Source organism: Pseudophryne corroboree, chromosome 3 (assembly GCF_028390025.1).
Source record: "Pseudophryne corroboree isolate aPseCor3 chromosome 3, aPseCor3.hap2, whole genome shotgun sequence".
NCBI classification, from domain to species: Eukaryota; Metazoa; Chordata; class Amphibia; order Anura; family Myobatrachidae; genus Pseudophryne; species Pseudophryne corroboree.
Window position 1 is genome coordinate 18,208,997 of NC_086446.1, and position 14,033 is coordinate 18,223,029.

Genomic DNA, 14,033 nt, shown 5'->3' on the forward strand with positions numbered 1-14,033 from the left:
ACTCACGGCTTTTTCTTCGCTCCAGCGATCGTAGAGTGATTGACAGGAAATGGGTGTTACTGGGCGGAAAAAGGCCGTTTTATGGGCGTGTGGGAAAAAACGCTACAGTTTCCGGAAAAAACGCAGGAGTGGCTGGAGAAACGGGGGAGTGTCTGGGCGAACGCTGGGTGTGTTTGTGACGTCAAACCAGGAACGACAAGCACTGAACTGATCGCAGATGCCGAGTAAGTCTGAAGCTACTCTGAAACTGCTAAGAAGTTTGTAATCGCAAAATTGCGAATACGTCGTTCGCAATTTTAAGAAGCTAAGATTCACTCCCAGTAGGCGGCGGCTTAGCGTGAGCAACTCTGCTAAAATCGCCTTGCGAGCGAACAACTCGGAATGACCTCCATTGTGTGCAACAAGAGCTTATTCATCAGAACATGGAAATGGCCTCTCACTTGTGTGACTTCGCTGATGTGCAACAAGTTGTGATTTGTGTGAAAAACATTTCCCACACTCAGAGCAAGAAAATGGCTTCTCACCTGTGTGAATTCTCCGATGTTTAACAAGATCTGATTTGTGTGCAAAACATTTCCCACACTCAGAACATGGAAATGGATTCTCTCCTGTGTGACTTCTCTGATGTGTAACAAGATTTGATTTGTGTGCAAAACATTTCCCACACTCAGAACATGCAAAGGGCTTCTCACCTGTGTGACTTCTCTGATGTGTAACAAGTTGTGATTTCTGGGTAAAATATTTCCGACACTCAGAGCAAGAAAATGGCTTCTCACCAGTGTGAATTCTCTGATGTTTTACAAGATCTGATTTGTGTGCAAAACATTTCCCACACTCAGAACATGGAAATGGATTCTCACCTGTGTGACTTCTCTGATGTGCAACAAGATTTGATTTGTGTGCAAAACATTTCTCACACTCAGAACATGGAAATGGATTCTCACCTGTGTGAATTCTCTGATGTTTAACAAGATCTGATTTGTATGCAAAACATTTCCCACACTCAGAACATGGAAATGGATTCTCATCTGTGTGACTTCTCTGATGTGTAACAAGATTTGATTTCAGGGTAAAACATTTCCCGCACTCAGAGCAAGAAAATGGCTTCTCACCTGTGTGACTTCTCTGATGTAGAACAAGAGCTGATTTGTATGCAAAACATTTCCCACACTCAGAACATGGAAATGGATTCTCACCTGTGTGACTTCTCTGATGTGCAACAAGATATGATTTGTGTGCAAAACATTTCTCACACTCAGAACATGGAAATGGATTCTCACCTGTGTGACTTCTCTGATGTCTAACAAGTTGTGATTTCCGTATAAAACATTTCCTACAGTCAGAGCAAGAAAATGGCTTCTCACCTGTGTGAGTTCTCTGATGTCTAACAAGGTGTGAGTTCTGTAAAAAACATTTCCCACACTCAGAGCAAGAAAATGGCTTCTCACCTGTGTGACTTCTCTGATGTATAACAAGATATGATTTGTGTGCAAAACATTTCTCACACTCAGAACATGGAAATGGATTCTCACCTGAGTGACTTCTCTGATGTGTAACAAGTTGTGATTTCCGTGTAAAACATTTCCTACAGTCAGAGCAAGAAAATGGCTTCTCACCTGTGTGACTTCTCTGATGTCTAACAAGGTGTGAGTTCTGTAAAAAACATTTCCCACACTCAGAGCAAGAAAATGGCTTCTCACCTGTGTGACTTCTCTGATGTATAACAAGACGTGATTTGTATGTAAAACATTTCCCACAATCAGAACATGGAAATGGCCTCTCATCTGCATTAGCTGGTTGATGGGTAATAAGGTTTGTGTTCTGTATAAAACATTTGGCATCTATAGAACAGGGAAACACTGTATCTACTGTAAGAGCTGTAACAGATGCTCCAATATCAGAGTGATCAGGAGAATATTTCCCAGGATCAGAGGGATCAGATGATAGAGCTGGATGTATAATTGGGGTAATGGGGTTATCTCCTGGATAATCCTGTCTACTGTCATTATCTTTTATTTCACAATCCGGGGATGAAATTAGATGTCTTTCTGAGATATTCCTGCTTGTGTGTCCATCTGCTGGAAATAAAATACATTATGGAAATGTGACATTTTCTGTAACAATACTAATCTTGTAAACAATAGGAGAAGACGACTTTCTGGGACACTTAATTGTAAATGTGTGTGTATATTAAAACATAACTTTTAATGAAGGCTTTATAATATTGTGTCTCAGGCTATCATTGTGTCCACCCTCCTGAGAACACTCACAATAACAAATGTAATATTATAATAAGACTTAGATATTTCTCATACGACCTAGAGGATGCTGGGGTCCACTTTAGTACCATGTGGTATAGACAGTTCTGCAGGAGCCATGGGCACTTTAAGACTTTTTCAGAGTGTGAACTGGCTCCTCCCTCTATGCCCCACCTCCAGACCTCAGTTTAGAAAATGTGCCCAGGCAGACTGGTCGCACTCTAGTGGAGCTCTACTAAAAAGACTTTATTTAGGTTTTTTATTTTACAGGGGACTGCTGGCAACAGTCTCCCTGCTTCGTGGGACTTAGGGGGAAGAAGTAGGAACCAACGTCCTATACAGATTCATGGCTCTGCTTCTGCTGACAGGACACCACTAGCTCCTGAAGGGTACTGAACACTAGCTGCGGCTATGCGCTCACTCCCACAGCACGCCGTCACCCCCCTAACAGAGCCAGAAGACTGGTGAGTAGTGTTACCGGAGATCTGCTGAGAGGGATCTCCGGTCATCGCGACGGCTTAAGGTACCGCGCAGCGATCGGGAACGCTGCGCAAACATGCAGTCCGTAACACAGAGCCCAGCAGGGTGCAGGGCGCGGGGGCGCCCTGGGCAGCATGAACCCTACTCTCACTGGCAAAAGGTAGCATACAATGTTTTACACAGTCCTACACCACCGCCAGTATAAAGATTATGTCTAATACCTGAGGAGAAACGCGCCATTGCAGGGGGCGGAGCTTCTTCCTCAGACAGCCAGCACACTGATCAGCGCCATTTTCTCCCACCAGCTGCAGGGGAAGAAACGCTGATCCTCCTCTCCACTTCTGAAACAAGTATCAGGGTGCAAAAAGGGGGGGGGGTTGTAATATTTAGGTGTTAAACCTATTATTGGCAATATATAAGCGCTTGAAAGCCTCTGTGTACAAAATATGTTACACAGGGATTTTTTCTGTGGGCGCTGAGTTGTGAGCTGGCAACTCCTTTCTGTTTCCCTCTGACAGATTTTACTGTGGGTCTGTCCCCTATAAGCCCCGGAGTGTCTGTGGTGTGGTTGTGCACGTGTGTGACATGTCTGAGACAGGGAGCTCTTCCCCTGAGGAAACCATTTTAGGGACAGAGTTGTAATGTGGTGGCGCTGCCATCGCACCATGAGCCTGAATGGGTGAAAGAATTACGTGATAGTGTGACTCATATCAGTGAGAGATTGGATAAGTCTGAGTCTCATGCAGAAAACTGGAGAAAATCTGTGGAAGATGTGATTTTTAATATTTCTGCCTTTTCATCCACAGGGGACCCCTCTGGTTCACATAAAAAGTAATTTGCACTAGTAGTACAAACTGATACCGACACGGACTCTGATTCCTGTGTCGACACTAGTGATTCCAGGACAATTGATCCAAAGTTAGCGAAAAACATTCAATACATGATTGTTGCTATAAAGGAGGTGTTAGAAGTTACGGAGCCCCCTCCTTTACCACAGAAGGCTTACTTTTATAAAGAAAACAAAATGAATGTAACTTTCCCTCCATTTCATGAGCTGAACAGTCTCTTTGAGGGAGTCTGGACTAACCCTGAAAAGAAATTTCAGATTCCCAAAAGAATTCAGGCAGCATACCCTTTCCCGGCAGAAAACAGGAAAAGGTGGGAGTCACCCCCCATTTTAGACAGTGCCCTGTCACGCTTAACAAAAAAGGTGATTCTCCCTGCGCCTGGGACGGCTTCACTAAAGGAGCCGGCAGACCGCAAGTTAGAGACTACATTAAAATAGGATTTTAATACCTACCAGTAAATCCTTTTCTCTTAGTCCGTAGAGGATGCTGGGGTCACCATTAGAACCATGGGGTATAGACGGGATCCGCAGGAGACATGGGCACTTTAAGACTTTCAAAGGGTGTGAACTGGCTCCTCCTCCAGACTCCAGTTATAGGAACTGTGCCCAGGAAGACGGACATTTCGAGGAAAGGATTTATTGTTAAACTAAGGTGAGATTCAAACCAGCTCACACCTCAAGCATGCCGCACAACGTGGCATCCAACATAACACAAGGCAATGGCAGGAACAATTTGCAGCAACATGCTGACAATAAACGTAACACAACATGTGTGTAACCACAACTAAAACTGCAGATACAGTACGCACTGGGACGGGCACCCAGCATCCTCTACGGACTAAGTGAAAAGGATTTACCGGTAGGCATTAAAATCCTATTTTCTCATACGTCCTAGAGGATGCTGGGGTCACCATTAGAACCATGGGGTTATACCAAAGCTCTAGAACGGGCGGGAGAGTGCGGACGACTCTGCAGCACCGATTGACCAAACTTAAGGTCTTTATCAGCCAAGGTGTCAAACTTGTAGAATTTTGCAAATGTGTTTGACCCCGACCAAGTAGCTGCTCGGCAAAGTTGCAATGCCGAGACCCCCCGGGCAGTCGCCCAGGACGAGCCCACCTTTCTAGTAGAATGGGCCTTCACCGATTCCGGTAACGGCAATCCAGACGTGGAATGGGCATGCTGAATCATGTTACAGATCCAGCGTGCAATATTCTGCTTGGAAGTAGGACACCCAACCTTGTTGGGAGCATACAGGACAAACAGAGCTTCTGTTTTCCTAATCTGAGCCGTTCTGGTGACCTAAATCTTCAAAGCTCTGACCACATCCAGAGATTTTGACTCAGCGAAGGTGTCAGTAGCCACAGGTACCACAATAGGTTGGTTCATGTGGAAAGAGGAAACCACCTTCGGTAGAAATTGCTGACATGTCCTCAATTCAGCTCTATCTTCATGGAAGATCAAATAAGGGCTCTTGTGAGACAAGGCCGCTAACTCAGACATCCGCCTTGCAGAAGCCAAGCCCAACAGGATGACCACTTTTCAAGTGAGGAATTTCAACTCCACCTTCCGTAAAGGTTCAAACCAATGTGATTGAAGGAACTGCAACACCACGTTAAAGGTCCCAAGGTGCCACTGAAGGCACAAATGGAGGTTGGATGTGCAACACTCCTTTCACGAAAGTCTGAACTTCTGGAATGGAGGCCAACTGTTTCTGAAAGAAAACCGACAAGGCTGAAATCTGTACCTTAATTGAGCCCAATTTTAGGCCCGCATCCACACCTGCTTGCAGAAAATGGAGAAGACGACCTAGCCAAAACTCTTCAGTAGGAACACCCTTGGATTCACACCAAGAAACATATTATGACATTACCCCTTTTCTGGCCTGAATGTGGGAATGACTTCACTGAGAATACCCTTACGGGCTAGGATTTTGCCCTCAACCGCCATGCCGTCAAATGTAGCCGCGGTAAGTCCTGATACACGCACGTCACCTGTTCTAACAGGTCCTCGCGCAGAGGAAGAGGCAAGGGGTCTCCTATGAGTAATTCCTGAAGATCTGGATACCAAGCCCTCCTTGGCCAGTCTGGGACAACGAGGATCGCCCGGATCTTTGTTGTTCTTTTGATCTTTAGAACTTTTGGAATGAGAGGAAGTGGAGGGAATACATACACCGACCGAAACACCCACGGTGTCACCAGTGCATCCACTGCAATTGCTTGAGGGTTCCTTGACCTGGAACAATATCTCTGAAGCATCTTGTTGAGACGAGATGCCATCATGTCTACTTGAGGAACTTCCCAACGCCTTGTCACCTCTGCGAAGACTTCTTGGTGGAGGCCCCACTCTCCTGGATGGAGATCGTGTCTGCTGAGGAAGTCTGCTTTCCAGTTGTCCACTCCTGGAATAAAGATCGCTGACAAAGCGCTTGTATGCTTTTCCGCCCAGCGGAAAATCCTTGTGGCTTCTGCCATCGCCGCTCTGCTTTTCGTTCCGCCCTGACGGTTTGTGTACGCTACTGCTGTTACATTGTCCGACTGGATCAGTACAGGTAGATCTCGAAGAAGATGTTCCGCCTGCAGAGGGCCATTGTAAATGGCCCTTAACTCCAGAACATTTATGTGGAGACAAGTTTCCTGACTTGACCATCCTCCTTGGAAGTTTTCTCCCATTGTGACTGCCCTCCAGCCTCGGAGGCTTGCATCCGTGGTCATTAGGATCCAGTGCTGTATCCCAAACCTGCACCCCTCTAGGAGGTGAGAGCTGTGCAGCCACCACAGGAGTGATACCCTAGTCTTGGAAGACAGGATTATCCTCTGGTGCATGTGTAGATGGGACCCGGACCACTTGTCCAACAGGTCCCACTGGAACACTCTGCCATGAAACCTGCCAAACTGAATGGCCTCGTAGGCCGCAACCATCTTCCCCAGCAACCGAATGCATTGATGGATTGACACTCTTGTTGGTTTCAGAATTTGTTTGACCAGATTCTTAAGTTCCAGAGCCTTTTCCACTGGAAGAAAAACTCTCTGTAGTTCTGTGTCCAATATCATTCCCAAAAATGACAACCGCGTTGTCGGAGTCAACTGTGATTTTGGCAAGTTTAGGAGCCAACCGTGTTGCTGAAGAACTGTCAGGGAGAGTGCAACGTTTTGCACCAACTGGTCCCTGGATCTCACCTTGATTAGGAGATCGTCCAAGTATGGGATAATCGTGACTCCTTGTTTGCGAAGGAAAACCATCATCTCCGCCATCACTTTGGTGAAGATCTTCGGAGCCGTGGATAGACCAAACAGCAACGTTTGAAATTGGTAATGACAATCCTGGATTGCAAACCTCAGATAAGCTTGATGCGGAGGATAAATGGGAACATGTAAGTAGGCATCTTTTATGTCCACCGACACCATAAAATCCCCGTCCTCAAGACTTGAGATCACTGCTCTAAGAGACTCCATCTTGAATTTGAATTTCTTTAGGTAGAAATTTAGGGATTTCAGGTTTAGGATTGGTCTGACCGAGCCGTCCGGCTTCGGGACGACAAACAGGCTCGAATAAAACCCTTCTCCCTGTTGTGACCCTGACAATAACTTGATTTTGACACAACTTTTGTATTGTGTCGCAAACTACCTCCCTGTTGGGAAGAGAAGCTGGCAAGGCCGATTTGAAAAACCGGCGAGGGGGAACGTCTTGAAACTCCAGCTTGTACCCTTAGGAAACTATATATAAAACCCATGGGTCTAGGTCCGAACGAACCCAAAACTGACTGAAGAGTTTGAGACGTGCCCCCACCGGTGCGGACTCCCGCATAGAAGCCCCAACGTCATGTGGTGGAATTGGTAGAAGCCTGGGAGGACTTCTGCTCCTGGGAGCCTGACAAGGCTGGTGAGCGTTATCCTCTTCCCCTTCCCCTAGTAGCAAGGAAGGAAGAACCTTGGCCCTTTTTGTATTTATTGGGCCGAAAGGACTGCATCTGATAGTGGTGTGTCTTCTTTTGTTGTGGAGGAACATAAGGCAAGAAGGATGACTTACCCACGGTAGCTGTAGAAACCAAATCATCAAGGACGTCACCAAATAAGGTCTTACCTTTATATGGTAGAGATTCTATACTTTTCTTGGAATCCGCATCAGCAGTCCATTGATGAATCCACAAAGCTCGTCTAGCTGAGATTGCCATGGCATTGGCCTTAGATCCTAAAAGACCAATATCTCTCGCAGCTTCCTTAAGGTACACTGCAGCATCTTTGATATAACCTAGCGTCAAGAGGATGCTATCCCTATCTAGGTTATCTATTTCAGAAGATGTCTGCCCACTTTTCGATAGCACTACTTACCCAAGCAGACGCAATGACAGGTCTGAGTAGCGTCCCCGTGGTCGCATAAATAGACTTTACCGTAGTTTCTTGTTTACGATCCGCAGGATCCTTAAGGGCCGCCATGTCAGGTGACGGGAGAGCCACCTTTTTAGACAAACGTGACAGGGCCTTGTCCACAGTGGGGGGTGACTCCCACTTTTCCCTAGCCGCCGAGAGAAACGGATAAGCTATCGTAATTCTTTTTGGGAATCTGAAATTTTTTGTCAGGACTTTCCCAGACTTTTTCAAATAGCGTATTCAGTTCATGAGAGGGAGGAAACATTATAACAGGTTTCCTTTCCTTATACATACAGACCCTTTTATCAGGGACAGCCGGGTCCTCAGTGATATGTAATACCTCTTTAACAGCCACAATCATGTACTGAATGCTTTTTGCCAATTTTGGATCTAATCTGGAATCGCTATAGTCGACACTGGAATCAGAGTCCGTGTCGGTATCAGTGTCTGCCAACTGGGTCAACGTACGTTTTTGTGACACTAAGGGGACCTGAACTTGCAATAACATATCTTCCACAGATTTCTTCCATGCCTGGGTCTGAGACTCAGACTTATCTAACCTCTTACTAATAAGAGCTACATTAGTATTCAGGGCGTTCAATACTTTTACCCAATCAGGTGTCGGCGGTGCCGACAGGGTCACCCCCGCAGCTGTCTGTGTCTCTAATACAGCCTCCTCCTGAGAAGAGCCTTCAGCCTCAGACATGTCGACACACATGCACCAATCACCCACAGACACACCGGGCATATAGGGGACAGACCCACAGAAAAGCCTGTCAGAGACACACAGAGGGAATTTGCCAGCTCACAACCCAGCGCTAAACAATGGCTCTGAAATTACCAATAAAGTATCAGACCTACAGCGCTTTTATATCACATATATATCACCAATGGATATGACTCCCCCCTGGTTTCCACCCCTTGTACTTGTCAGTGTGAGGAGGATCAGCGTCTCTGCAGCTTGTGTAGAGGAAATGGCACCGTGAGCTGTGAGGAAGAAGCTCCGCCCCCTCAATGGCACGCTTCTGTCCCGCTTTCTCTAATATTTATACTGGCGGGGGTTAGGACAGTGCCGTGGCACTAATGTCCCCTCCTGCCAGTGTCCTACAGAGGAAGTTTAATAGCTGCCCAGGGCGCCCATCCCCCCGCGCCCTACACCCTGTAGTGCTGTGTGTGGGAGCTTGGCGCGCAGCGTCCACCCGCTGCGCGGTACTTCAGAAAATGGCGTCACTGAGGAAGAAGTCTTCTTTTCTTCGGTTACTCACCTGTCTTCTGACTCTGTAAGGGGGGTGACGGCCGGTTGCGGGAGGGAGCATCTGGGTGTACCCAGCGATCAGCACCCTCGGAGCTAATGGTGCCCTGTAGCCAGAAGCAGAGCCCTTGAACTCACTGGAAGTGGGTCATACTTCTCTCCCCTAAGTCCCACGATGCAGGGAGACTGTTGCCAGCAGCCTCCCTGAAAATAAAAAACCTAACAAAAAGTATTTTTTAGAGAAACTCAGTAGAGCTCCCTGCAGTGCTTCCAGTCTCACGGAGCACAATTCTAAAACTGGAGTCTGGAGGAGGGGCACACCCTTTCAAAGTCTTAAAGTGCCCATGTCTCCTCCGGATCCCGTCTATACCCCATGGTTTTAATGGTGACCCCAGCATCCTCTAGGACGTATGAGAAAATCTATTTATATGACCAATGGGACACTACTCAGGCCTACCATTGCCTGTGCGTGGGTGAGTAGTGCTATTGAAAAGTGGTCAAAAAACTTGTCATCAGACATTGACACAATAGATAGAGACGAGATACTCCTAACGTTAGGTCATATAAAAGACGCTGCTGCATATATGCCGGAAGCCATGAAAGATATTGGTCTCTTGGGATCAAGAGCTGCTACCATGGCAATTTCAGCACGTAGGGCATTGTGGATTCGCCAATGGAATGCTGACGCAGATTCCAAAAGGAATATGGAGGCTCTCCCGTATAAAGGCGAGGCCTTGTTTGGAGATGGGCTGGATGCCTTAATTTCTGTGTCTACCGCAGGTAAGTCGACATTTTTGCCTAATGCTCCTGCCCTGGCGGGTAAAGGACAGGGAAAAGGAAAAAAGTCCACAGCGTCTTCAGGATCACAGGAGCAGAAATCAACCTCTGCTTCTGCCAAATCTTCAGCATGACGCTGGGGCTCCCTTGCGGGAGTCCGCTCAGGTGGGGCACGTCTGAAACTCTTCAGTCAGATTTGGGTTCAATCTGGCCTGGACCCGTGGGTCTTACAAATAGTGTCCCACGGGTACAAACTGGAGTTTCAAGACATCCACCATGCCGATTTTTCAAATCGGCCTTACCAGCTTCTGTTCCAGACAGAGAAGTGGTGTCAGCAGCAATACAAAAATTGTGTCAGGAGCAAGTAATTGTCCTGGTACCCTTGTCACAACAAGGAGAAGGTTTTTATTCAAGCCTTTTCGTAGTTACGAAGCCGGATGGCTCGGTCAGACCAATTCTGAATCTGAAAACACTGAATCTCTACCTGCAAAGGTTCAAATTCAAGATGGAATCTCTGAGGGCAGTGATTTCCAGTCTGGAGGAAAGTGACTTCATGGTGTCATTGGACATAAAAGATACCTACTTACTTGTTCCTATCTATCCTCCGCATCAAGCTTATCTGAGATTTGCAGTCCAGGATTGTCATTACCAATTTCAGACGTTGCCGATCGGACTCTTCACGGCACCGAGGGTGTTTACCAAGGTGATGGCGGAGATGATGGTCCTCCTTCGACAGCAGGGAGTCAAAATAATTCCTTACCTGGACGATCTCCTGATAAAGGCGAGGTCCAGGGAAAATAAGAATTTACTCACCGGTAATTCTATTTCTCGTAGTCTGTAGTGGATGCTGGGGACTCCGTAAGAACCATGGGGAATAGGCGGGCTCCGCAGGAGGCTGGGCACTTTAAAGAAAGATTAGGTACTATCTGGTGTGCACTGGCTCCTCCCCCTATGCCCCTCCTCCAGACCTCAGTTAAGGAAACTGTGCCCAGAAGAGCTGACATTACCAGGAAAGGGTTTGGAACCCAGGGTAAGATCCATACCAGCCACACCAATCACACCGTACAACATGTGATAAACTTACCCAGTTAACAGTATGAACATAAACTGAGCCTCACACAACAGATGGCTCATAACAAAACCCTGTATTATGCAATAACTATATACACGTATTGCAGAAAGTCCGCACTTGGGACGGGCGCCCAGCCTCCACTACGGACTACGAGAAATAGAATTACCGGTGAGTAAATTCTTATTTTCTCTGACGTCCTAGTGGATGCTGGGGACTTCGTAAGGACCATGGGGATTATACCAAAGCTCCCAAACGGACGGGAGAGTGCGGATGACTCTGCAGCACCGAATGGGCAAACTCAAGGTCCTCCTTAGCCAGGGTATCAAACTTGTAGAATTTTGCAAACGTGTTTGAACCTGACCAAGTAGCTGCTCGGCAAAGCTGTAATGCCGAGACCCCTCGAGCAGCCGCCAAAGAAGAGCCCACCTTCATTGTGGAATGGACTTTCACCGATTTTGGATGCGGCAATCCTGCCGCAGAATGAGCCTGCTGAATCGTGTTACAGATCCAGTGAGCAATGGTTTGCTTTGAAGCAGGTGCACCCAGCTTGTTGGGTGCAGACAGTATAAACAGCGAGTCAGTCTTCCTGACTCCAGCCGTTCTGGAAACATAAACCTTCAAAACCCGGACTACATCCAGCAACTTGGAGTCCTCCAAGTCACGAGTAGCCGCAGGTACCACAATAGGTTGGTTCAGATGAAAAGATGACACCACCTTTGGCAAAAACTGCGGGCGGGTCCGCAGTTCTGCCCCGTCTACATGGAAAATCAGATAGGGGCTTTTACATGATAAAGCCGCCAATTCCGACACACGTCTGGCCGAGGCCAAGGCCAATAACATGACCACTTTCCAAGTGAGATATTTGAGCTCCACTGTTTAAGTGGCTCGAACCAGTGGGATTTTAGGAAGTCCAGGACTACATTAAGATCCCACGGTGCCACTGGTGGCACAAAAGGGGGCTGAATGTGCAGCACCCCTTTCACAAAAGTTTGAACTTCAGGCAATGAAGCCAGTTCCTTTTGAAAGAAAATGGATAAAGCCGAAATTTGGACCTTTATGGAACCTAATTTCAGACCCTTAGTCACACCTGACTGTAAAAAGTGTAGGAATCCTCTGTAGGGGCCTTTCTGGCCTCACACCAGGCAACATATTTTCGCCATATGCGGTGATAATGGTTTGCCGTCACATCTTTCCTAGCCTTAATCAGCGTAGGAATTACCTCATCCGGAATGCCTTTTTCTGCTAGGATCCGGCGTTCTACCGCCATGCCGTCAAACGCAGCCGCGGTAAGTCTGGGAACAGACAAGGCCCTTGCTGCAACAGGTCCTGTCTGAGAGGCAGAGGCCATGGGTCCTCTGATAGCATTTATTGCAGTTCCGGGTACCAAGATCTTCTTGGCCAATCCGGAACAATGAGTATTGTTCTCACTCCTCTTCTTCTTCTTATTCTCAATACCTTGGGTATGAGAGGCAGAGGAGGAAACACGTAGACCGACTGAAACACCCATGGCGTTGTCAGAGCTTCCACAGCTATCGCCTGAGGGTCCCTTGACCTGGCGCAATATCTTTTTAGCTTTTTGTTGAGACGGGACCCCATCATGTCCACTTGTGGCCATTCCCATCGATTTCTAATCTGGATGAAGACTTCTTGATGAAGTGCCCACTCTCCCGGGTGTAAGTCGTGTCTGCTGAGGAAGTCTGGAATGAACACTGCTGACAGTGCTTGTATGTGATTGTCCACCCAACGCAGAATCCTGGTGGCTTTTGCGATTTCCACCCTGCTTCTTGTGCCGCCCTGGCGGTTTACATGGGCGACCGCAGTGATGTTGTCTGACTGAATCAACACTGGGCGGTCTCGGAGCAGAGGCTCCGCTTGACTCAGGGCGTTGTATATTGCCCTTAGTTCCAGGATATTGATGTGCAGGCAAGTCTTCTGACTTGACCACAGTCCTTGGAAGTTTCGTCCCAGAGTGACTGCCCCCCACCCTCGGAGGCTTGCATCCGTGGTCACCAGGACCCAGTCCTGTATGCCGAACCTGCGACCCTCGAGTAGGTGAGAGGTTTGCAGCCACCACAGCAGAGACACCCTGGCCCTGGGGGACAGGGTGATCAGCCGATGCATCTGAAGATGCGAGCCGGACCACTTGTCCAGCAGATCCCATTGAAAAATCCTTGCATGGAATCTGCCGAATGGAATGGCTTCGTATGACGCCACCATTTTCCCGAGTACTCGTGTGCAGTGATGCACCGACACCTGTTTTGGTTTCAAGAGGCCTCTGACCAGAGTCGTGAGCTCCTGTGCCTTCTCCTCTGGAAGAAATACTCTCTTCTGGTCCGTGTCCAGAATCATGCCCAGGAAGGGCAGACGATTGGTAGGAATCAGCTGCGACTTTTGGATATTCAGGATCCAGCCGTGCTGTTGTAACACATCTTGAGAGAGCGCAACGTTGCTCAGCAACTGCTCCCTGGACCTTGCCTTTAGTAGGAGATCGTCCAAGTATGGGATAACAGTAACTCCTTGCTTTCGTAGGAGTACCATCATCTCTGTCATTACCTTGGTAAAAACCCTCGGTGCCGTAGACAGGCCAAACGGCAACATCTGGAATTGGTAATGACAATCCTGTACCACAAACCTGAGGTACTGTTGGTGAGGAAGATAGATGGTGACATGTAAGTAGGCATCCTTGATGTCCAACGACACCATGAAATCCCCCTCCTCCAGGCTTGCAATGACCGCTCTGAGCGATTCCATCTTGAATTTGAACTTTTTCATGTACCTGTTCAGGGACTTCAAATTCAAAATGGGCCTGACCGAACCGTCCGGTTTCGGTACCACAAACAAGGTGGAATAGTATCCCTTCCCCTGCTGGAGTAGGGGAACCCTTACCACCACCTGTTGTAGAGATAGTTTGTGAATTGCTGCCAGCACTACTTCCCTCTCCATGGGGTAAGTCGGCAAGGCAGATTTCAGGAAACGC

The 14,033-nt window shown here is 47.6% G+C and overlaps 1 protein-coding gene across 1 annotated transcript in view; it reads right to left on the reverse strand.

Annotated features, from left to right (window-relative positions):
• Positions 1-389: 389 nt before the first annotated feature.
• Positions 390-14,033, reverse strand: part of LOC135057020 (zinc finger protein 585A-like) — a 305,581-nt gene continuing 291,937 nt past the window's right edge. Inside the window, exon 4 of the mRNA XM_063962883.1 lies at positions 390-1,784. Coding sequence (XP_063818953.1) covers positions 409-1,784 — 1,376 coding nt within the window. The 3' untranslated portion in view covers positions 390-408. The remainder of the gene's footprint in view (positions 1,785-14,033) is intronic.